This window comes from Oryctolagus cuniculus, chromosome 11 (genome assembly GCF_964237555.1).
Source record: "Oryctolagus cuniculus chromosome 11, mOryCun1.1, whole genome shotgun sequence".
Classification (NCBI taxonomy): Eukaryota; Metazoa; Chordata; class Mammalia; order Lagomorpha; family Leporidae; genus Oryctolagus; species Oryctolagus cuniculus.
The window spans coordinates 42,368,148-42,394,221 of NC_091442.1; the positions used below are offsets into that span (position 1 = coordinate 42,368,148).

The window sequence follows — 26,074 nt, forward strand, 5'->3', positions numbered from 1 at the left end:
ATTGACAAACACAAAAGCTGTCTGCACATTAATGTTTATTGCAGCTCAATTCACAGTAGCTAAGACCTGGAACCAACCCAAATGCCCATCAACAGTAGACTGGATAAAGAAATTATGGAACATGTACTCTATAGAATACTATATAGCAGTCAAAAACAACGAAATCCGGTCATTTGCAACAAGATGGAGGAATCTGGAAAACATCATGCTGAGTGAATTAAGCCAGTCCCAAAGGGACAAATATCATATGTTCTCCCTGATCAGTGACAACTAACTGAGCACCAAAGGGGAAACCTGTTGAAGTGAAATGGACACTATGAGAAACAGTGACTTGACCAGCTCTTGTCCTGACTGTTGATGTACAATGTAATACTTTATCTATTTTAGTATTTTCTCTTTGTTTTGTTCTAGTACTATTGGTTGAACTCTGTAATTAACACACAATTATTCTTAGGTGTTTAAATTTTAACTGAAAAGTGATCTCTGTTAAATATAAGAGTGGGAATAACAGAGGGAGGAGATGTACAATTTGGGACATGCTCAAGCTGACTTGCCCCAAGTGGTGGAGTTAGAAACGTGCCAGGGGATTCCAATACAATCCCATCAAGGTGGCAGGTACCAATGCCATCTCACTAGTCCAAGTGATCAATTTCAGGTCACAATTGATCACACTGATAAGTCTAAGAGTCAAAGGGATCACACAAACAAGACTAGTGTCTGCTAATACTAACTGATAGGATCAAAAAGGGAGAGAATGATCCATCATGGGAAGCGGGACACACAGCAGACTCATAGAATGGCAGATGTCCTAAATAGCACTCTGGCCTCAGAATCAGCCCTTAAGGCATTCAAATATGGTTGAAGAGCCCATGAAAGTATTTCAGGCGTGGAAAGCCAAGACATTCTGGAAAAAAAAAATGACCTAAATGAAAGATCTCTGCGAGTGAGATCCCGGTGGAAAGAATGGGCCCATCAAAGAAGGAGGTACCTTTCTCTGAAGGGAGGAGAGAACTTCCACTTTGACTATGACCCTGTCGGAATAACATCGAAGTTGGCAAACTCAAAAGGCTTCCATAGCCTTGGAAACTCATGACTAGAGCCTAGGGAGATTACTGACACCATAAACAAGAGTGTCAAATTGTTAAGTCAACAACAGGAGTCACTGTGTACTTACTTCTCATGTGCTATCTGTCCTTAATGTGTTGTCCAATGTGAAGTAATGCTATTACTAGTACTCCAACAGTATTTTACACTTTGTGTTTCTGTGTGGGGGCAAACTGATGAAATCTTTACTTAATATATACTAAATCAATCTTCTGTATATAAAGATAATTGAAAATGAATCTTGATGTGAATGGAATGGGAGAGGGAGCGGGAGATGGGAGGGGTGCGAGTGGGAGGGAAGTTATTGGGGGGGAGAAGCCATTGTAATCCATAAACTGTACTTTGGAAATTTATATTTACTAAATAAAAAAATAAATAAAAAGATATAAAAGAAAAAAATCCAAAAATAAAATAAAATAAAGTTGTAATTACTCAGACTAGCTTCCTTTCAGGTTCTTGATAGCCACATGTAACTAATGTCTAATGAAATTCTGTTCAATTTGATTTACATTGTCATAGAAAATTATGTTAACTGGTATATGGTTCTAGATCCATGAAACAGCTTTCTAGTAACAGACTTGTGGTTTGGGGATATTTGACTTTATTGCCACTTTCACAACGAACCTTTTAAAGCAGTCCTTGATAACCTTATATTGCATCCACCCTCTAAGGTTTTTCTGTGCCATTCACCTGCTAGATAAAGATTTAGCTGAGCTTTGTTCTCTGTAGCTTGAAATAGTTAATTTATAGTACGGAAGTCCATGGGCTTGATGAGTTGGTGTTTTTTTCCAGCTACACATGTCCTTGACTCTCCTGGGACTCTGTAGTTACCATCCTACAGCCATTTCACAGGGGGCGTGCCTCTACCCTTCATCAAGCAGCTGGGCCCCCAGGAAAGAGCACCAGTGTGCATTATCAGCCCAATTACACACACAGGTCACACAGGGATGAAACAATGGAGCCTTTCCCTTCGGAAGGTCCTCAAAGAATGCTGTGTTCTCTAAAGCAAGCCTTTGAAGCAGAATTGATGAGGAAAACAAGGGGAGTCAGCATGCTTCAAATCTGTGTTCTCTTTGTGTGAGCTCATTAACTGTCAACGCAGAAACAATGCCCCTGCGTCTTCTGATGTGTGAGATGTTTTGAAGTGCAGGAAAGTGTTCTCCAGTGGCCATTAGTTTTCACAAGAAGAAAGGAGTTCTACACCAAAGTGGATGAGAACAGGCATCACGACTTTGTGGATGTCTTTTGCATCCATATTCTTTGGCTTGGAAACATGTCCAAAGGGATTGAAGCCACCTCACCCAGGAAAAAGATGCATCTAGGTTTGGGAGAACCTACCTATCCCATACCATGATGACCTTTTCTAATAGAGGAAATGTTTTGCCGGGGACCAGAGAGGCCACCCTGAAAATGACTCTCCAGTGACAACACATGCCCATATGGAACCTCCATCAGCACTGTCGATGCCTGTTTCAGAATTTTTTAACTGTGGCCCCCTTGACTGAATCTTAAGCTGTTCTTCCCAAAGAGAGCAAGGAGAGGATGACTCCTAACTCTGTTTCATACCAACAGGCCAAGCCCCTTAGGAAATATCAGCAGCATTGCTTGTCTAATCTTATTTCCTCTGCTAACTAGTGGCCTTTTGGGTCCAAAAAAGTGAATTCTCTTCCCCATTGTTTTGGTCATCTACTGTTGTAAAATAAATCATCTCAAAATTCAGTAGCTTTAAGAAAGCAGCCCTATTATCTCTCACAGTTACCTGTGGGTTGATGGGGGATCCACTAGACAGTTCTTTTGCAGGTCTCATTGGGGTGTCTCATGCAATTTTAATCATAAGATGGCTAGGGCTAGAGTCTGCTGGAGACTCAACTGGGATGCAGAAATGGCTTGGCATCCCTCCCTAAGCGGTCCCAGGGCCTCTCCTCTCTGTATAGTGTCCCCAGAAAGGTAGCCAGTTTCTTGCAGGTGGCTCAGGACTCCTCAGAGTAGGCATTTACAGAAAGAAGGGAAAGCTTTTAAAGGCTGAACTCACAATGGGCAAACATCACTCTGCCATTTTGTTGGATGAATGATCATAGGTCCAGTCCAGATGCGAGAGAAGGAAAAAAGCTCCCATCTCCTGGTGCAAAGAAATACAATGTGTCTACGGCCATATTTCACTTACCATGTGCTCATCCGGTATGGTAACTGAAGAGAAGAATGGTTACTAAGCCCTTCTCCATATCCACAGTTGACTAGCTTGGTGAGCATCCTGGAACAACAGCCACTTTCCACATGCCAAGGAGAAGGACAGATGCTCATAGTCTCTCTTACCTTATAGTTGGCCTTCTCTCTCCTAACTCCTTAGGACTGGTGAGGCTGGGGATCAACACATGTGAATGGTTTGGTGTTATTTCCCAGATAATCTCTCATCAGGATATTCCAAACCAAGGTCAAAGACAGACATAGATGCTGACACTGATACCTAAGGAAAAATAATATAATATTTCATATGTATTGGTTCTCTGTATTTTGGCCTTTCCCTTTGTGGACAGCCCAGCTTTAATGACTAGCCACCCCTCTCTTGTACTCAGCTACTGCCACTGCATCCAGTGACTCATTAGACACTCAGTAAATAGCTACTGCCTTCATTTAGATTCAACATAATGTCTTTCCCACATACTAGACATCACAGGAAGAGTGCCCCTATGGTTGGGGTCTGCTGGGATATTCCAAGCATGTCAATTGCCACTTAATGGTAATGACTACATTTCTTTTATTGTAATAGAATTGTTTATTATTGGGGCCTTGACCTGGAAAATGGGATGTGATCATCATGATTCATAAGAATGGAAAACACTCACCCAGCTGAGCCACAATTCAGGATAGGTAGCTGTTACCAAGGTCAAAGATCTTCTAGGAAGTTCTGGGGCAAGGTTTTTGATTTAGCCAGCATCAGAGAGAGCCAAAAACGATTGAAGTCCATTGAGACAGGACCAAAAAAGCTGTAAGCTGAAATCACAAAAAAAGTAACAAACATTTGTTGAGTGCTCACTATGTGCTACACACTGCTTACAATTTTGGAAACACAGTGCAGTTATTCCTTGAGGTTGCTATTATTAATGTTCCCATTTTGCATATGAAGCAGCTGAGATTTAGGGAAGCAAGAGACTTCCCAAAGACAACTAATTCTAACCACCCATCTTTAGTCCTTGAAACCCACCCTTCAGTCCTGCCTTGCTGGTGGGATTTTGTGAATGGGGCCTCATCCACGTGAGTGAAGATTCAAGCTTAAGGAGCTAACAATTACCCAGTCCTTTCTAATGGATTCTAAACTCTGTATCACATAGAAAAGCAATACAATAGTCCAGTAAGGTGGCAGTTCCAATTACTACTGCTGAATACAAAATGAATCCAACACTTTGCAACTTACAGTAACTTTTGCTCAAGATTTTGTGAGAGAGGAATTCGGGAACAGCTAACTAGGCATTTCTCACTTAGGGTCTTGCATGCAGTTGAGATGAGATGTTAGTTGGGCTGCAATCATCTGAAGGCTCAACTAGGCTGGACCTCCGAGGTAGCTCACTCCCATGGCTGGTGGTTCATGCTGGCTGCCACTGGAACCCGGCTGAAACTGTCATTGTAGTATGGGGAGTGCCAGTGTGTAATACTGTCCTCTAATTTGGTCACAAGAGTACCTATAGACTCTAGCCTGCCCTGACAGGTTGTCGCTCCCCGTCTTCGTGGAGGAACGACACAGGACCCTGCGTTGTTCTTTCGTCTGCTCGGCCCTCCCCGGGTTTGCTGCTGGTTCTTCCCGGGTTGGCTACCGTCCCTTCCACCTCCGTGGAAGGGCGGTTCCCCCTGCCGCTTTCCCCACTTCCGCGGGGGAGCGGCACACCACTGGCCGGCTCTCTCGGGGGCTGCACAGGTGTTCCTTCAGATAGATGTTCCTGGTGCATGTTGTCTCTCTCCTCCTTTATAGTCCTCTTCCACCAATCCCAACTCTGCTACCCACACACCGAGTACGCTGCTCTCCTCCAATCAGGAGCAGGTCCTACAGTTTATTGGTTGAACTGGAGGCAGCTGTGTAGAAGCTGTTTCCTCCTCTCCCAGCGCCATATTGTGGGAGAGCAGATGCATAGAATAAGTCTTAATTCCAGTAACTTAGTCTAGTCCGAGTTGCTCCCAGTTGCTCCCCACAACAGGTTCCAGGAGATTTGACTGTGATGTGTACAATGTGACTATATCAGTTCATTCCCATTTATCTAACAAAATACCTTAGGCTAGGTAATTTGTAAATAATAGAAATTGATTTCTCACAGTTCTGGAGGCTGGGAACCCTCAGATGCTGCCACTGGCAGGGTCAGTGTCTGGTTAAGGCTCACTCCGAGCTTGCATTATGATACCTGTTGCTGCCTCCTCCGAAGGAGCTGGACTCACACAGAAGAAGGGGCAAATGAGGGTGAACTCTTCTCACCCTTTTATAAGGGCACCAATCTCAGTCACCTTGGGGCTTAAGTTTTGGCATGAATGTAGAAGGAACACAAACATTCACATCACAGCAATGCTTTTTGTAGAATTCTTCTTTTATCCTTGTGGACACCTTAATGCCTAAGTGTCCCACCTGTGACAAGGTATCCCTCTCACAGAAAACTAGGTTTTGCTTTTTTTTTTAAGATTTATTTATTTATTTGAAAGAGTTACACAGAAAGAAAAGGAGAGGCAGAGAGAGAGAGGTCTTTCATCCGCTGGTTCACTCCCCAGATGGCCTCAACGGCTGGGCTGCGCCAATCCGAAGCCAGGAGCCAGGAGCTTCTTCCGGGTCTCCCATATGGGTGCAGGGGCCCAAGGACTTGGGCCATCTTCTACTGATTTCCCAGGCTATAGCAGAGAGCTGGATAGGAAGTGGAGCAGCTGGGACCCAAACCGGCACCCATATGGGATGCTGGCACTTTAGGCCAGGGCATTAACCTGCTGCGCCACAGCGCCAGCCCCAGGAAACTAGGTTTTACCAGCAGAAGCCCCAGGGCTCTTCTCTGACAGATGTCTGGTTGATTAGGTTTGGGTGTGTTTGTCAGATGAGAGATGAGACATGGGAGAAGCAACCCAATAAAACATATGGAATGGAAGTAGTATTTACTTCCAGGTCCCGAAGAGAGAAGGAAAGGAGCGTGGCCCACATAAGCCATGAGAAGGGGGAGCTCTGTGGACATGCGCATTCCACCAGTGAATAATTAGCAAGAGAAAGAACAAGCAGCCTGTGGGCAAAGCCTTGCTGGGATCCAGAGCATTTTACAGGTGTGTTTCTAGTAGGAAGTTCTAACGGTGGGTGTGGAGCAAGCAGGCATGAGTTCCATGGACTCACACTGTGACTGAGAGGAAGAACTGTGTGAATGGGCTGTGTAGAGCAGATATCTGGATTGACTACATCAAGGCAATGGAAGGTGGCAGAGAACTGGAAACTGTGACAGGGGTAACTAAATCCTGATTGTTTGAGAAAATCATTCCTGTATTCAAAATGGATGCTGAGGAAACTGAAAATCGTAAGGATTGACTATGCTGCACAAGCTTCTTACCTGGCATCTAGCTGCCTCCTGAGTGAACATCCAGAGGAAACAGGTGAAGATGCCTGCTCTTTTCTCGGTTGGAATTGGAAATGATGCAGTGGAGTTCTACTACAGCCTCTTGACACAAGCAGTCACAAGCCCACTGAGATTGAAGAGGAGGCAGTGGAGCTACCTCTCCATGGGAGATACTGAGCAGCTGTCTGGAGAACACATCATGTTCCTTGCGGCCTCCTTTTCATCTGCATCTAACTCAGGAGGGCCTGGGGTACAAGGTGCCAGCTCTCTTGGGGCACTGGAAGGAATCGAGCTCAGGGCCAGGGTGCTGGGATGCTACACATCTCAACTGAGCAAGTAGCGTTCTGAGAATATGTCCATGGAACCCCTTGCAGGTTTCAAGAGTCTCCAAAACTCTCAGAACTTCCTGCAAATTTGGACTCCTGTGAATTAGACTCCCTGAAAAGATTCAAACTAACCACAGGATGCTAATGATTAATGAACAGAAGTGTGTCATTTCTGTGTCACATTCATCACAATCGGGTGGTGATGAGTCAGTCTCTTCTCCCCTCCCCCAGTAGCCTGTGAGCACAGCCTGGGTTCTGTATCTAAATCATCTGCACTTAAATAAGAATGAGCCCATTAATAATGGAAGAATTCAAAAATTAATAAGCAGATGCAGAAGATGTGTGCAGTGAATTCCACCTCAAAAGAAAATCAACCATACAAAAGTATTAAAATACTATCTATTATTTAGATCATTATTACTTTTTCTGAATCCTATGTCATCCCTCACAGTTCTATTAATAATCATTTCTTCTCCCATCCAAATACTAACCAGGCCCGAACCTGCTTAGCTTCCAAGATCAGTCAAGATCGGGAACATTCAGGATGAATTAAAGTCCATATCTCTCCTATCTTAACACTTGGTCTTCCTCTTATTCAAGACCCTCACCAGGCTAAATGAGTATTGTTTTCATTCTTATTTTCTTCTGGTCTCAAATTAGCTCCTCACTCCAATATTTTCCCTTTGTATAACGGAGACCACAATTTCTTTTTATTAGTATGTTATTTAGCAGGCAGAGAAATTGATAGAGCTCTCATTTTCTGGTTCACTCCATAAATGCCTGCAATGGCCATGATGGGGCCAGGACCAAAGCTGGTAACAGGGAACTCTATCCAGACCTCCCATGTAAATGACAGGAACCTAATTACTTGAGCCATCACCACTGCACCCAGGGTCTGCATTGGCAAAAAGCTAGAGTCAGAAGCCAGAACCAGGAATCAAAACTCAGGCACTCCAAATGGGACACAGCTGTCTTAACTACCAGTCTAAATAACCACTACAAGACTGCTGTTTCTCAGGGCCAGCACTGTGGCGCAGTGGGTTAATGCCCTGGCCTGAAGTGCCAGCATTCCATATCGGCACTGGTTCTAGTCCCGGCTGCTTTCTGCTATGGCCTGGATTAGCAGTGGAAGATGGCCCCTGCAGCCACGTGGGAGACCCAGAGGGAGTTCCTGGCTTCGGTTCAGATCGGTGCAGCTCTGGTCGTTGTGGCCATCTGGGGAATGAACCAGCAGATGGAAGACCTCTCTCTGTAATTCTGTCTTTCAAGTAAATAAAATAAATTTTTTAAAAAGGCTGCTGTTTCTCAAAACATTTTTCTCCTAAATTCTATCAGAATATAGAATCACTGGATATAAATATGTAGAAGAATGAAATTAGATCCCTACCTCTAACCATATACCAAAATCTACTGAAGATGAATCAAAGACCTTAATTTAAGATCTGAGACTGTGAAATTGCTAGAAGAAAATGTAGGTGAAACACTTCAAGACTTCTTGGATGAGACCCCCAAAGTGCAGGTAACAGAAGCAAAACTAGAGGAAGGTTTCTATAAAACTCAGAACCTTCTGCACAGCAGAGAAATAATCAGTAGAGTGAAGAGACATCTGACAGAATGGGAGAAAATATTTTCAAGTTACTTATCCAACAGATTAATATCTAAAATATATCAGCAACTCAAAAAACTCAACAACAAAAAAATAAGTAATCCTGCTTAATAATCAGGCATGGAAAGCCAAGACACTCTGGAAAAAAAAAAAAAACCCTAAATGAAAGATCTCTGTGAGTGAGATCCCAGTGGAAAGAACAGGTCTTCAAAGAAGGAGGTACCTTTCTCTGAAGGGAGGAGAGAACCTCCACTTTGACTATGACCTTGTCTAAACAAGATAAGAGTTGGAGAACTCAAGGGGCTTCCATAGCCTTGGAAACTCATGACTGGTGCATAGGGAGATTACTGATGCCATAAACAGGAGTGTCAATTTGTAAAGTCAACAACAGGAGTCACTGTGCACTTACTCCTCATGTAGGATCTCTGTCCTTAATGTGCTGTACATTGAGATTTAATGCTATAACGAGTACTCAAACAGTATATTTCACTTTGTGTTTCTATGGGGGTGCAAACTGTTGAAGTCTTTACTTAATGTATACTAAACTGATCTTCTGTTAAAAAAAAAGAAGAAATTAGCAATTCCCAACTTGACTCTCACTGGGATTAAACATGACAATAGGTCTGATCTGATTTCATCATCATTTAAGAAATCATCTATTATTTTTCACTTTATGTGTCTGTGTGGGAGCAAACTGTTGAAATCTTTACTTAATGTATGCTAAACTGATCTTCTGTATATACAGAGAATTGAAAATGAATCCTCACGTGAATGGAAGGGGAGAGGGAGTGGGAAAGGGGAGGGTTGCAGGTGGGAGGGACGTTATGGGGGGGAAGCCATTGTAATCCATAAGCCGTACTTTGGAAATTTATATTCATTAAATAAAAGTTAAAAAAAAAAATAATGGGTAAAGGGGCTGGCGCTGTGGCGTAGCAGGTAAAGCCTCCGCCTGCAGTGCCGGCATCCCATATTGGCGCCAGTTTGAGACCTGGCTGCTCCACTTCCACATGGGAGACCCAGAAAAAGCTCCTGACTCCTAGCCCGGCTCGGACCATTGCAGCCATTTGAGAAGTCAACCAACAGAAGAAGTAAACATGATTGTGGGTGGGGAGTGACTTGCTATACTCTGCCAAGCTATAGAAAGCAGCCAGGAAGACAATGTCTCACATGTCATAATTACCACAGTGAAACTCCCTGCAGTTCGAAAACTCCTAGTCCAGAAATTACTGGTCTAACCAGAAAAAAAAGGAAATTTATTTTTAAAATTATACATCCATGGGATAGGTGATTAGTGATTAAGCTGTCTATGTCCTACATTGGAATACAGGAGTTTAATTCCCCTGCACTGACTCCCAGTTGCAGCTTCCTGCCTATGCTTACTGTGGGAGACAGCAGGTGACTGTTCAAGTAATTGAACATTTGCCACCCTCATGGGAAACTTGGATTGAGTTTCCAGCTTTCAGCTTCAGCCCCGGCCCCAGCCCCAGCAGTTGCTGGCATTTAGGGAGTAAACCAGTAGATGGGGGTGTGCTCGCTCACTCGCTCTCTCCTCTCTCTCTATCTCTCTCTCTCTCTTTCTCTCTCCCTGCCAAACAAATAAAAAGAAATATGCATTCTAACATGAGAGTACTTCACAAAGTTCATAGAAAATGAAATTAAAAGATAACTTTATTATGGTGCAAATTAATTTGAAATCATATATACAAATAGTCTTCAACAATTTCATGGAAAATGGGTACTATGAAAAGCCTGTGCAGAGTCAGTGCTGTGGCATAGCAGGTAAAGCCGCTGCCTGCAGTGCCAGCATCCCATATGGGCACCCATTCAAGACCCAGCTGTTCCACTTCCTATCCAGCTCTCGTTATGTCCTGAGAAAGCAGTAGAAGATGCCCCAGGTCCTTGGGCCCCTGCAGCCACGTGGAAGACCTGGAAGAAGCTTCTGGCTCCTGGCTTCAAATTAGCCCAACTACAGCCATTGCAGACATTTGGGAACTGAACCAATAGATGGAAGACCTCTTTGTCTGCCTCTGCCTCTCCTTAACTCTACCTTTCAAAAAAATATAAAAAACAAGTCTATGCATAAATACCAAAAATCTTTGCACCAGGGCTGGTGTTGTGTAACGGGTTAAATCACCACCTGTGATGCCGGCATCCCATGTGGGCGCCGTTTCAAGTCCCATTTGCTCCAGTTCCAATCCTGCTCCCTGCTAATGCTCCTGGGAAGGCAGCAGAAGGTGGCCCAAGTGCTTGGGTCCCTGCCATATACATGGGAGACCCAGATGAAGCTCTTGGCTTCAGCCTGGCCCAGACCCAGACATTGTGGCCATTTGGAGAGTGAACCAGCAGATAAAAGATCTCTCTCTCTCTCGCTCTGTCTCTGTCTCTGTCTCTCCCTGTCTTTCTCTGTAACTCTACCTTATCAAATAAATAAAATAAACCTTTAAAAATTTTGCACCAAAATAAGCTTACCTTTTAACTCCATTTTATTTTTCATTCTGATTATTCTCTTGGTTTGTAGGTGGACAACAGTTTATTACATGCTCACATGACTTATTCTCGGTGTTCATGGAGAGCTCTCCCTTCACCCCCTTTTTTTTCTTAGAAAGCTTTTATTTAATGAATACTAATTTCATAGGTACAGCTTTAGCAATATAGCAGTTCTTCCCCCAACACCTGCCCTCCCACCCCCACTCCCATCCCCACTCCCATCCCACTTCCTACTCCTCCCATCCCATTCTTCATTAAGATTTGTTTTTAATTAACTTTATATACAGAAGACCAACTCTATATTAAGTAAAGATTTCAACAGTTTGCACCCACACAGACACACAAAGTGTAAAGTTCTGTTTGAGAACAAGTTTTACAGTTAATTCTCCTAGTACAACTCAAGAAGGACAGAGATCGTATATGGGGAGCAAGTGCACAGTGACTCCTGTTGTTGATTTAACAATTGACACTCTTATTTATGATGTCAGTGATCACTTGAGGCTCTTGTCATGAGCTGCCAAGGCTATGGAAGCCTTTTGAGTCCACAAACTCCTTAGTATTTAGACAGGGCCATAAGCTAAGTGGAACTTCTGTCCTCCCTTCAGGGAAAATTAATGCCCATTTTGCCACAAACTTTGTGCCCTAATCCAAGTTCCTTTCTTCAGGGCAAAGCTGCCATGGTAGCACAGCCTTAGCACGCAGTGCAGTTGCCTGCTACAGGGAGCATTTCATGATACTTTGGCTTTTAAGTACTGCATCCTTATATGGTTATTAAGTGCAACAGCCCCTGAGATAAGCCACATGCACTGGCTCCTTTAATTCTTGCTCCGATGGCAAGAAAGCAAGCACAGCTGCAGCTTGCAGCCCTGGCATCCCATGTGGTCCCTGGCTCACTTCCCGGCTTCTGATCCAGCTTCCCTGCTAGTGGCCTGGGAAGGGCAGTGGAGGTGGCCGAGGCATTTGGGCCCCTACTACTGATGTGGAAGACCTGGCAGAAGCTCTTGGCTCCTGGATTTGGCCTGACCAAATGCTGGCTATTGCATCCATCTGGGGAAGGGTCCAGTAGATGGAAGATATTTCTCTCTCGCTCGCCCGCTCTCACTCTTCTCTCTCCCTCTCCCCCCCCACCTTCCCTCTTTCTCTTTAAAAATTAAAAAAAGAAGGAAAACAAGCACAAAGAGGGCAAGCAGCCCACCCAGAGTCTCACTGCCAGTGATTGGGTGTTCAGGACTCCAACTGTGATCCTTGACAGCAAAAACCTAAACTCATAGCCCTTGTGCTAGGAGGTCTCAGGCACCTGCCCTGTGTCTCCCAGTGCTAGATGCTGAGGTATAAATCCTGCAAAGATTACGAGGGCACTTCAAAAAGTTCATGGAAAAATGGAATTAAAAGATAAGTTTATTTTGGTGCCAAAGTTTTGACATCCAGGCATAGTTTTTTTTTAATACCACGGATTTTCCACAAACTTTTTGAAGAACCTTCCTAAGTATTTCTGCAGACCCAAATGAGGGCTTTGCAGTTGCCCTTGGAGTCTCTCAGTGCTTTCTGAGGTCCAAGGGCCTGAGGGAGCTCAGCGGTGCTCACAGATCATGGTTCAACCCTTGGAACAACTCTGGGCAACAAGACAGGCCCACATTCAGGAGGAAGCGCAGGCTTCCTGCTGAGAGGTCTGAGGCCTCTGGTTTCCTGGAAAGAGACAAGCCTGAGCTCCCAGCTGGGAACCCCTTGCTGGAATCCATTTGCCCTCTGCCTAATGGATTTTCTCCCCCGAGCTGCATTCCTCCCCTTGTTTCCATGCCCAACTGTGCTCTCCTAATCCACTGCTGCCCGTGCTTTGTGAAATAATAATTGTGTTGCCTCCCCACGGCCAGTTTCATTTCAGAAGAAATGCCAGTCGGTGCTTTCAAAGTGCCAGGATTTCTACAAATCTCTTTTAGATCACCGCTCTGAGGAGCCATCCATCTTGCGGTCACTAAGCCCCTTAGTACTGACATTCGTGTTGGAAGTGTTATCCCAGGGCTCCAGGCACTAATTGGCTTCACTCCTCTGAAGTGTGTCTGGGAGCAGCTAGACAGACGCAAGCAGAGCAGCCTATCTTCACACAGAAAGGAAAACACCAGGATAGGGGCTCAGGGACCAGTGCCCATGACTGTGGCATTGCCCTGGCCCCAGCTGGGTACAGACACTGCTTCCTTGGGCAGCTCTGCTAGGACACAGTGTGCAGCACTAATCTTTGGTTCCTGTCTTGTTGTCTTTTCACAGGGATTGACTATCTCCACCCGGACCTGGCCTCCAACTATGTAAGTACAAGGTGACCTTGGAGGGAGAAATGTGTTTGTCTTAAGTCTTGGTGTCCCTGGTTACTGGGAACATACCCATGTATATACACACTCACACACGTGTGTGCACACAAGCATGCACAGGAACGTATCGGGTACATGCATGCATATTGCATATATGTGCACATGTATCCAATAAGGTAGAAACATATTCATTCAGGCACACATGCATGCACACAGGAACCCATGCATTCACAAACATGTGCACACAGCACACATAGACATTAGAAGTGCCCAAATTGTTAGAGCCACCGCTGAGGCCAGAAAGCAAATGAACAAGGCCTGGGGCCTGGCAGCAGGTTTGACAATGGCTTTGTGAGAAGAAAAGAAAGGAAAAAAACTTGAAGTCTGTAAGAACAGAGTGCCAAGAAAATATGTAGAGGAAAGTGCAAAGAAGAGAGAGACTTGGCAAGGCATAAAGCGACTCTAGCTGACAGTATTGAATTGAAGGGTGGAAATAAGCCATTTAGGTTCTTGCTGGGCAAAACTGAAGACAAAAAGCCAAAAACTACAGCAACTCACATTACGATCTTCACTTCATGAGAGTAAGAACACTGCATAGGACCACTGCATACTTTTCTTCCCCACAACACTGAGCATCCTGTTTAGTAGCCCTCAACAAATAAGTGTCAGCGGAGAATCGTAGCACACACTGCTCAACTATAACCACACACGTTCACATTTGATCAAGCAGGGCACATGCTGGGTTCCTGATGAAAACCACCAAGCTTTTAAACATCATCCACCCATTTATTCCAACCCCAGGGAGTACAGTACTCGAGCCATGGCATACCCTCTAAAAATTCTCCTGACTTCAGCTAAGCTATATTTCTAGGAACTCCAAACCTTGGGATAAAAAAATGTTATCTTAGTATCTAAAGAGACTCATATTTAGGGGAACAAGGCTTAGATGGTTGGAAGGACGGTTAATAAGCAAAAATGTGTGGAGTTGACACTCGGGTCCTTTGCTGTGAACAGCGTATGTGTCTACTTTGCCAAAAGAAAGTAGAGGTTTTTTGTGTATTTAGCGTTCTGGGCATGAGGAATCGTTGATACCAAAGTTTTTCTGCTTACTCTATAGATCTTATAAGTCAAAAGAGTACAAATTGAGCTGAGCATCTTTTTTAATATTAAAAAAATTGAATGAATCAGTACCACAGTCCAGAGAGAAAGGAAGAAAGCCAAAGCTATATCCCCAGTGGCTAGAATCCACTCCTGTAGCGAGAACAATGAAAAACTGCCTATGGATTTTTATGGACAGCGTCAGCTCCACACTCCTGGCCTTGACTGGCTCTTCCAGTGCTGCTCTCTTTCCCAATGTTTCCCACAAACGGATCCCAGGGAGTGTCTCTGCAGAGGAGACTGGGAAGCATGTATATTGCAAGGCTCTGATATTCTGAGCCATCTACCCAAGGTGCACAGTGGTCCACTGCATCTCTGGAACAGAGAGCTCATGGAGCATCCTCACAGGGTCCTGCTCACCTTCCCAAAACAGAACTGCTCAGCCTTACCACTTGGAGGACGCTAGGGTGGGGTGTCTGTCCAGGGGTTTGGAAAGCTGATGTTTCATGACCTCCCTCCTGCACACACAGCCCTGCCCCACCAAGGCCATGGACACTGAAACTGACCTCTGCACCCTTCCCTTCTCATCCAGCCCTGGTGTTTGCTGGCAGGCTGCTCCAATACCAGTGACCAGGTTAAAAAGGGACACTCATTGACACAGGGCGAAAAACAAAAGTCCTCCCAGGTCTGATGAACTGCAAGTTCAGTGTTGGTGGTTAGTGTGATCCATCAAAAACTTTATCTGAAATTGAGAAGTGAAGCATCCAAATTGAGGGGTACTGGCTGTGCTTGGATCTCCAACATCAGAATATAGTGAGGGCTATTTCTTTGTTTCTTTTCCAAAAACACTTTTGCTAATTAAAAAAAAATACATGTTCCCTGTAGGAAATTTGGAAAAGTGTTAAGATTCAAAACTAATCATAATATGACTATCCTTAATATTTGGGCCTTTCCTTTCTATGTGTATATTTCTTTGTGAAACTGGATCCTTTTTGCATGTCTGCTAGGTCCCTGTCTATTTGATCTGTGATGACCATTTTTATAGTATTAAATGTGCTTCAAGACACAATTTCAAGAGCTACATCATATTTCCGACTACTATCATTTATTTAAACATTCTAATCCCCAAGTGTTGGACAAGTAGGTTGTTTCCATTAGGTGTCTCACTCCAAGAAAGAAGGTGACAGAGAGTGACATGGTAGGGTGGATAGAGGGACTCCAAACCGCAGCTTGCTAAGGAGAGCAGAAATAACTGGAAATGTTTATCCTGGAAGGAAGAAAATTTTAGAGAGACATTAGGTTTTCAAATATTTCAAATTCTCCATGTGGGCTAAGGCATTCTACTTGCTCAGGAATTTCTCGCAAGAAAATTCCCACCATTGGTTGGAACCATGTGTGGAAAACTTTAATTCAGTTAAAGGAAGAACTGTCTAGTGAGTAAGGTTAGTAAATAAATGGAAGTGGTGTGTTCTCCATATCTGCCAGTGTTCAAAGTGAGAGTTAGTGGCAGTTTGTCAGGGGTGTTGTTGAAGAGACATCAAGGGCTACCCGAAGTTTAACCTAGATAACACCTAATAATTGAATAGAAAACGTGATTTCTGCACAAAAGTGTTCATCCTGACCATTTCTATCTAGACCTGAGTGGTCAACAGTTATCTAGCTCTAGGAATCTTATGAGGAATTTATATACAGTCAAATATAACTAAGTTCTCACCTCCTTCATAAAGGTGAGGAAAACAAACACTCAAATATCTCATTCTGAAATTCATCAGTGCAGAGCCTGGACCAGCTGGTTTTTTCCATCACAGAGTCTCTCTCACAGCTGTGTAGTGTTGAGAGTGATGCTACTAAGCACATTTATCTTCTTTATTTTCAATTAAAAATTTTACACTATCATTAACAGAATGAGGCTGGCAAGTGGAGCAGACCTGCCCAGGAGAGCACTGAAGTCGGTGGACAGTGATAGACTGGAAAATTGTTTGAGCAAAGGATTAGCAGGCAGCGTCACACCTTGTTGAGTGACTTAATGGCTTGAATGAGCTCACCCGGTGCCCTTCTAGGGAAAGGTGCTTTGGGGAAAGTTTTTGCTTGGGTTTCCTCAGAAGCAGATCCTGAAAGAAGAGTTTGCATGCAAGTAGTCTGTATGGGAGGTGGTCCCAGGAAGCAGGGTTAGAGGAGTGGGGATGAGGCAGAGAAGGCAATCACCCCTGTGTCATTAAACCATAGCTGACAGCTGGAACACCACCCCTTGGTGTAGAACTTTGTGTCAAGTGATCTCCCCTGGGAGGAGATACCAGGAAAGCAGGGCTATTTTTACACCAACTCCATTGGTTGTTGGTTGCGGGCTGATCCCACAGGATGTGAACATCACACACTTCCCGTCTCCCCACAGCCAGGGAGAATGTTCTTGGCAAAGGGATACAAATAAACTTCAGAATTTTCATTTAAAAATGGAATTAAAATATGAGTTCATTTTGGTACAAAAAATGTTGAAATTCATGGGTAGATTTTTCATAATACACTAATTTTCGTGAATGTTTTAAAGACTCCTCATATGCATGGATTTCAATTTTTGCATCAAAATAAACGTGTTTTAATTCTGTTTTTCCACAAATTTTTAATAATATTTTTTCTTATTTCTTTATTTGAGAGATACAGATTTCTCACCTGCTGGTTCATTCTCCACATGTACACAATGGCCCTTTGGAGCCAGGTTACTCAATCAAGGTCTCCCATGTGGGTGGCAGAGAAGCAATCACTTGGGGCTGGAGTTGTGTAGCAGTTGGTTAAGCAACTGCTTGTGATGCTAGCATCCCATTATCAGAGTGCCTGTTCAAGTCCCAGCTACCCTGCTTCCAATACAGCTTCCTGCTAATGTGCCTGGGAAGGCAGTGGAAGATGGCCCAAGTTCTTGGGCCCCTGCCACTCCATAATGGAGTCCTGGCTCCTGTCTTTGGCTTGCCCCAGACCTGGCTGTTGGAACACTTGGGTATTAAACCAGTGGATAAAAGATATTCTCTCTCTCTCTCCCTCTCTCTCCCTCTCTCTCATTCCTCCCCCTTCCTTCCCCCTCTCCCTCTCCCTCTCCTTCTTTTTTCTTATTGTTCTCTGTCTCTCTGCCTTTCAAATACATAAAGGCTCTTTGATATGCCTTCATATGGTACAGGGGAATGGAGAGTGTTAGGCCAAACAAGTATGTAGCAACATCTGCTACAGATACCTTGGAAATGTATTAAAGGTTTAAATAATCAGAAATGTTCTGTGTCAAATAACATCCTTCCTGTTACTGACTTATTTTCAGTGAAAACTGTCCCTGAGGGTCTTCAAAATTTTTTTCTACGTAATAAAACCAGGCAAAATCTTTTCCAAAGCAAAATTATTTTCCATGTATTAAGAGAGGAAGCAGGGTATACTGGCAGTCCAGTGTTCTTTCCACTAAACTGAGAATTATAATACTTTGAAAACTGAAAATCAATATATAAATATAAGTAGTTAGTGTTAATTTAATTCAGCAAGCCTACATTGAATCTGCTGAGTGTTAGGCACAAAGGATAATAATAGCCACCTGTATTATTCCTCTATTTGAAATTTAATCTGAGGGATCCTGTCCCGCTGGGAAATGTTCCCTATTCTAACTAATTAAAAGTCTCCTTTTCTACCCCAGTAGTAATAACATAGAGTACTGGCCAAGATTCTATTGTAGAGCATTCCAAGGAGATCCCTCTGTGCCCATCACACAAATGGTTTGGATAGTTTCTCTCACTCAAGAAGTACAGTGACCATGCGTGTGCAAGCCCCAGAGGAAGAGAGACACAAAAAAGCAAGCACCCTATGAAGCCGCCTGCAGGGCAGCAAGGATGCAGGTGTGTGAGCTGTGCTTCTGAGGTGAGGGGCAGGTCTGTTGGGCAGTTGTCCTTCTCTTCACCATGTGTCCCACAGTACAGGGATGGCTGCCGCTTTATGATTGTGGTGATACTCCAAGCCTCTGGAGTTCAACTTGTCATTACTACAATGAAATATCTGAGGCAACTAACTTTTTTAACTTTTATTTAATAAATATAAATTTCCAAAGTACAGCTTATGGATTACAATGCCCCCCCATAACTTCCCTCCCACCTGCAACCCTCCCATCTCCTGCTCCCTCTCCCATTCCATTCGCATCAGGATTCATTTTCAATTATCTTTATGTACAGAAGATCAATTTGGCAACTAACTTTATAAAGAGAAAAGTTTATCTAACTCACAGTTTGGGAGGTTCAAGTCCAAGATCGGATGACCACATTGGTTTGGCCTCTGATGAGGGTGGTGCAATGGTCAAGTATCTGCAGAAGAGTCATGTGGTGAGCCAGGAAGTAAAGTGGCTGGGCCCAAACTCAGGTTTCTCTAACTCCCTCTCCCCAGATCTTCCTTCTGCGTGCAGAATTCCAGTGACCTAAGGAATAAGCCCACTTCCTAGACACTAGTTACATAGTTGGGGTGATTCCACCCTTATAGTACCATTGATTCATGACTTTGGGATTTAAACTTCTTGCATGAATTTGGGGGCTAAATCATGTTGCAACCGTAGCAGAGGGAAACTTCTTTAAGAACAAGGGCTTGGGGCCAGCACCGTGGCACAATAGGTTAATCCTCCGCCTGTGGCACCGGCATCCCATGTGGGCACCAGTTTGAGTCCCGGCTGCCCCTCTTCCAGTCTAGCTCTCTGCTATGGCCTGGGAAAGCAGTAGAAGATGGCCCAAGTCCTTGGGCCTCTGCACCCACGTGGGAGACCAGGAAAAAGCACCTTGGTCCTGGCTTCGGATTGGCACAGCTCCGGTCATTGCAGCTGTTTGGGGAGTGAACCAACAGAAGGAAGACCTTTCTCTCTGTCTCTGCCTATCACTGTCTGTAACTCTAACTCTCAAATAAAATAAATAAAATCTTAAAAAAAAAAAAAAAGAACAAGGGCTATGGCTGAAGGGGCAGCTTGCAGAACTGGAGGAGAGAGGAGGCAAAACCTCTACTACTTTGCTTCCAAAGCTGTTTTGATAAAGCTGGCAGATCTGTGAAAACCCAAGGAGAGTCTTCCTGCTGTGTGTCAGGGTTTTCTCAGACACAGACCATGAGACCAGGCTGGAAGGCAAGTCGTTCATTTGTGAGGAGATCCCAAGAATCATCAGGCAGGGAGAAGTGAAGTGAAACCAGAAAGGAAGGGCAGCGGGAAAGGTCTGTGACCAGACCACTGAGAACAGCAGGAGCTGCTCTCTCTGCAGGATCCAGGGAAGCAGTGCAGACAGAGCCTCACCGACTCCTGTCAATCACTGGCAGAGAGCTGCCACCCAGGAGCAGGGGTGAAGCGAGGAGAAATGGAATAATTCCTGGAAGTATGTCCTCTTCTTGTCTGTTTTATAAGCAAGCAGAATAGGGTCCATCAGCCAGAGAGTCTTCAGGCAAAAAGCTACATACACTGATAGTTGGAAATCAGTCAGCAAGCAATGGTCTGATTCTGACAGTATGACGACAGTGGAAACTGAGTCAAGCTCACATATAAATCCTGGCTCCTTAACTCATCGATGTGCAGCCTTAACCTAGAATATTAAAGCTTTAATTTGATCATTTATGAAATGAGCAAAATTAATGTGTTGTCATGTTTGTGGTGGGATATAATTGATGTGATGTACATTGGGCCTGGCACATAATACATGCTCAATAAACATTAATTTCCTTCTCCAAAGAATCCAGATGGCAATCCTGCACAATTTCAGGTCACTCTGATGGAAAAGAAGCAGGGATGTGCCTCAACACACCCGTCTCAGGTCTCAGTGTACTTCCCAGGAAGCTCAGAGGCATCAAAAGAGATAAAACGGGTGTCTCATCCAGGCTAAGTGTATGATTCTAAGGCAGGCAGCGTTCAGGCCAAAAAGCAGAAGATACCAAAATAAATCTCAAAGGCTTGAAAAATAGCATCCAAGTAAAGAGAAGCGAGAGGAAAAGAGAAGACCCACTGCTGCCGGCCAGGGGCTCAGTGACGAAGGATGCCCCAGAGGACGCAGCACTTCTGTTGTATGTCCTCTGCTCCGTCACAGATCTCTGAGCTAAAAGGATATTCATGGAGACTCATCAGGGAGGGCTAATCCCCAAGGTGGGTTTGGAAGGCAGCAGTTTCTCCAAATGAGGTTGTGTCCAGGCCAACAGTGGGAGGCCCAGACTCTTAGGAGAATGGGTTGCTCTGGCCCTAGGGACTGTGAGGCAGCTCTGGGCAACTCCAGGATCCCTTGCTGACTGTCTGCCCAGATCCATACACTCTTCCTTGAGTTTCTCCTTGAATTCTTGAGTGCATCCAACATAGAAGACTGTGTTGACTCCACCTCCGTGTCCTTCCCCAGACCTGCAGCTTCACCTTCTGCCAGGAAGGTTTCCAGAGCCTCCATCAAAAGGGGTGACGTATTTGTCCTACTCCCTTGACTTTAGGTTGGTCCCTGTGACTTACTTAGAGTAATAATATATAGTATACGCCCTCTTGCCTACTGTTTTTCTTCCTCTGGTTTCAGTTACCCATGGTCAACTGCAATTCAAAAACATTAAACAGAGACTCAGAAATGAACAGCTCTAAAGTGTTTTAGTGCGCACCACTCTGAAAAGCATAATGAAAATCTTGAACTTGGCCAGCTCCATCCTGCCAGAGACAGGAACCATTTCTTTGTTCAGTGTATCCATGCTGTATGCACTACCCACCCACTAGTCTCTTGATAGCTGTCTTGGTAACCTGATCCATGTTGTGATATCACAGTGCTTGGATTCAGGTAGCTTTTATTTAGAAGCCTAATGCTACATCACAGTGCCTATGTCACTCACCTCATTTCATGGCATCAGTGTATCATCTCAAATCATCACAACAAGGATGAATACAGTACAATAAGAGTTGTTGGGAGGCAGACCACATTCACACAACTTTTGCTACAGCATATTATTATAATTGTTACATTTTATTGTTAGTTATTGTTAATCTCTTACTATTCCTAATTTACAAATTAAGCTTTATCCTAGATATGTACAAGGATATTTTAAAATGCTTGCAGAAAAATGAAATTTAAAGATGTTTATTTTGGTGCAAAAACAATTTGAAATCCATGCATAGGTTTTTTCATAATTCACATTTTCCATGAAGTTTTTTAAAGACCCCTTCATTATGTGTAGGAACAAAACATAGCAAGCAGTAATACAGAAATGGCAGTGTGCCAGTCTGGAGCCTGTTCAAGAGGCCGTGTGGGTTCCCGCATGTGCTACCAGACCTCTTCGATCACCATTAGAAGAGCTTGTCTAGGCTAGCCCACTGGAGCCGGGAGGAGGAGCGAGACGTGGAGAAGGGCGACCCCTGCTGCCGCAGCTTGATGCACTACAGCAGGAAGCAGAGCTGCCTGGCGGAACCCCAGCAACACCAGCCAAACCTCAGCCCTCAGAAACAAGCAAGCCTTGCTGAGATGAGCAGAGCTGCCTGGACTAGATCACCTGTCTCCCAGCTGCACTGTAGAGTCATAAGCTATGGAAATACTTCGTGTTATATATGCTTGACATATGAGACATATGGTCTTCAAAAACTTCATGGGAAATGCATATTATGGAAAATTGTGGATGGGTTTCAATTTTAATTTTTGTTTACTTATTTGGGAGGCAGAGAGAAAGGATGCTTCTATCTGCTGGTTCATGCCCTAAATGCCTGGAACAGTCAGGACTAGGATAGGCTGCAGCCATGAGCCAGGAACTCAATCCAGTTCTCCCATATGGGTGGCAGGGACCCAAGTGCTTGAGACATCACTTGCTGCCTTCCAGGGTCCACATTAGCAGGAAGCTTGAATTAGGAGCCCGAGCTGTGAATCAAACCTAGGTATACCATTCAGTTACTGATTCAATGGTGCTAGTCACCAGTAATGTACATCTGCATCACATTTCGATTATTGGCTCTTTGTAAGAAAGTGTGTACTCTGATCATATATTCTTTCTCCTTAACATTTAACACAGTGTAAAGCAGGAATTTAGCAAAGATTTGTTAAATTGCATTGAATATTCATTCATGGGCCAGTACTACTGCAAGTGCAACCAGGAATCAAATCATACAATGACCCTCTATGGATAAAGATGGGTAATGCCAGCACAAAGAACCCTCTAATTCCCAGCTCTCAGCCACCTTCTAGGTGAAAGCCACTATCCTAATTCCCTGACAAAGGGAACTGGGGACTGTGGAATCTGGGGCCCCATGACCAAAGGCCTGGAGATAACATGATTCTCAAGCTGGATCCTCCACTTGCAGATAACCATAGCTGTTTCTCTTCTGTAAGGCTGCAACCCACGCAGGCCAGTGGAAATGCAATTAGGTCCCCAGAGGAAGAGTACAGATGATGCTCTTTGTTTTGGTTCAAATTTGGGAACATTGTTTATGCCCGGGGGTTGTTATTTCACCAACAGAAGTACTTACAAAAAGTGAAAAAGCCCAACCCTTAAGGGCTTGCAATTTCCATTCTTTTGATGGCTCCTGACAGGTGGCTGTCTCTGAAGAGGGGGCCCCGTGGAGAGCTCTGAAGGGGCACCAGTGCTGAGCCTGAAGGAAGTGCCTTGGGCTCAGCAGCAGTGTGCACACCAGGGCTCCAGGTGGCATGCGGATGCCACCATGAAAGGGTGACCGCTGGAGATGGGCACAGTCCCCAGCCCTGAATGACGCAGATGCTATGAAGTATTGATCACACATGTTGCTCCTGGCTTTTAGACCTATTAATATTTAAATAAGCACATTAATATTGCATAGGAAATTGAAGCTTAAATAACCTTTGTGTCTTATGAAAAGAGAGACTGATTTTTTTTCAATGTCCTCATGAATTCTAACCAAATCATAGTGTACATTTTCTCTCCAGGAGGCCAGACGGGGAGTAAGAACTTTTTTTAATCATTCTGATAGACTGCTGCTCAAATAATTATCATCTGACTCAACCAGTGTACGAGAGGAAACTTTCCATTTTTATGGGAACATACTTTGGTCTTGTTTAACAAAATGAAACTACTTGTTTAGACCTATACATAGAGCTACAGCGAAAAGCAAAGAAGGGAATCTAGCCAATAGATTTTTTCAAATTGCTCAATTGGCTAGTTTTTGTTCACTGAACCCCAGCAACATTAAAGAGACCTGTATTGACTTCCTACAGCGTTCAAGATGCTGTACTGGAACTGATTTATAAAATGTGAAAAATTGGGCCCTGCCCTTGGAGAGTTCACACATAAGTACATAATAACATAATGTGCTCAGTGCTATCCCAGAAATAAAACACCACTGCCTTCAAAACAACCAAGTCAACCCTAAAAGAAAAGGAAAGATGCTTAAAAGCATTTAAAGAATAAGCGGTTGCTTATTACGTGGGAAATGAACTTGTTTCCTTGGATCGGTAACAGCATTGGAATTTACCTGGAAGATTGTTCAATATGATACTGGGCCAACAGTGATTGGATTTGTATCTGGAATTTTGCTTACGCCAAGAAGCCTAGAGCAAAAGTAGCCCACAAAAATCATTTACATACCCCAAATTCCCCAAAGGCCTTTAATGGAGTTTTGTTTCTTTGACTAAATTTAAGCAACTTAAAGACCAGGATGGTGTCTCCCAATGCTTTGGCTCATGAGAGAATCCATTGGAGGCCTGATATCCCAAGGAGATCATTAACAGAGAATTTTCCTGAATTATGGATGAATGATGGATAGGTAGATGAATGGATAGATGGTTGGAAGGATGATGGATGTACAGATGAATAGATGGATCAGTGGATGGATGGATGAGTGGACAGATGGATAGATGGATGGAGGGATGGATGAGTGGATGATGGATTGATGTTAAGGAAACTATTTGGGTGTTATTCTGCTAGTCTCAACAAGCATAACTTCAGAATAATTGTAGCTATATTCATATTATACCACAACCCATCATTTGTGCTAATATAAAAATATTTTAAAGATCTCTTTTCTCCACTGTATTTCTTTCTTATTTCACAATATTAGTGTATAGTCACTGAATTCCCAAATGTGAAACATTTCAAGAGTTTTTCTTTTTGAGTTTATACCTCAGAACCAAAACCAATCCTTGCTTAAAACAGACCTTACCAATCATTAATTTGCCAGTAACTCCCAGCAACAATTGTGATGAAAAATGCTTCTCCTGCTTAGGTCAGATCCATTTTTATTTCTCCCCTTTCTTCATGCTCCTATTCTCAGTTATATGGTCTTAAAGCCACAGGTCTGGGTATCTGAGGCAGATCTGCCCAGACTCCTGAACCATGAGCTCTACCCAGAAGGAAAGCAGTGGGATGAAACCACAGCAAAGTGGAGTAGCCATCTTCAAGACTTGCCCATGTCTTATCACCAAGCAACGATGTCCAAGTGGCTGCATCCACTGGAGTCTAATCTGGATGTGGTCTCTTCCAGGGACCCTGTGGATCTAAGAGGTTAAGGACCTGACCTATCACCTAATTCAGTTTCCTAAGGTTGAAACAAAGACCAAAAAGTGATGCCCAGGCTTTGGTTAAAGAGAACCAGACCCTGAGCCATGGAGTTACACAATAGGTGATGTATTTTTGTAGCTGTGTCAAAGAATCATGAGGCACCCTGTTATTCCAATTACATCCCATTCTCCCATTTAAAATTCCTCAATAATCTTCCCTTATTCTTTGTTGCCATTTTAGAAAACTAGAAATGGATGATAGATCTAACCCTTAATCTCTGTCAGATTCACATTTGCCTTTTACAATAGGCAGAGTTCTAAAGTGGCCCCAAGATTGCCACCCCCGGGGTAAAAACTCTGTAATCCACACCCCAGAGTGAGGGCAGGATCTATGAGTATGATGGAATGTCACTCCATGACTAAATGACAGCTTTAAAAGAATTTTTCAGATGTAGTTAAGATTTCTAAACAGTTGACTTTGAGCTAATCAAAGTGGAGTCTCCTGGTGGACTTGCACTAATCAGGTAAGCCCTTTAAATAGGATCTGCAGGTCAGAGAAGTAAGAAGTCAGTGAGATTTAAAGCAGTAGAAAGTTTTGTGAGTTGGCTTTAAAGAAGCAACTGCCATGATGTGAGGAGGGTCACATGGCCAGGAATGGTGGCCCCCTAAGAACCAAGAACCCCAGTCCTAAACCACAGACAACTAAATTCTACCAACAACCTGTGAACTCAAGAGGACCCCAAGACTTAGCTGCAGTCCCAGCCCCAGCTGAAACTTTAATTTCAGCCAGGTGAGACCCTGAGCAATGGACCAGTTAACCCACCTCCAGAAAACTCAGGTAATAAATTTGTGTTGCTTTCAGCCATTGTTTGTGGTAATTTGTAATATGGCAATAGACAACTATTACAGCCTTATTAATTAGCATGGATATTTGAGCATGATTTTTCTTTAAGTGGATAAAAATAGAACACTTCAGGATTTGTGAGTCTTATTGTGTTTGCTTTTATCTCAAAAATACATATATTCTTTACCTAATACCATATGAGGCACTTTCATAAATAATAAATCCACTGTAACTGGAGACTAAGAAAAATCTAGTGTGGGAGTTAAGTGCTCTGGAGTCAGCCTCCCT

General features: G+C 43.7%; 1 protein-coding gene across 1 annotated transcript in view; it reads left to right on the top strand.

Moving 5' to 3' along the window:
* PCSK2 (proprotein convertase subtilisin/kexin type 2) overlaps window positions 1–26,074 on the top strand; it is a 314,344-nt gene that overhangs the window by 177,264 nt on the left and 111,006 nt on the right. The window contains exon 5 of the mRNA XM_002710961.5: window positions 13,350–13,387. Coding sequence (XP_002711007.1) covers window positions 13,350–13,387 — 38 coding nt within the window. The remainder of the gene's footprint in view (window positions 1–13,349; window positions 13,388–26,074) is intronic.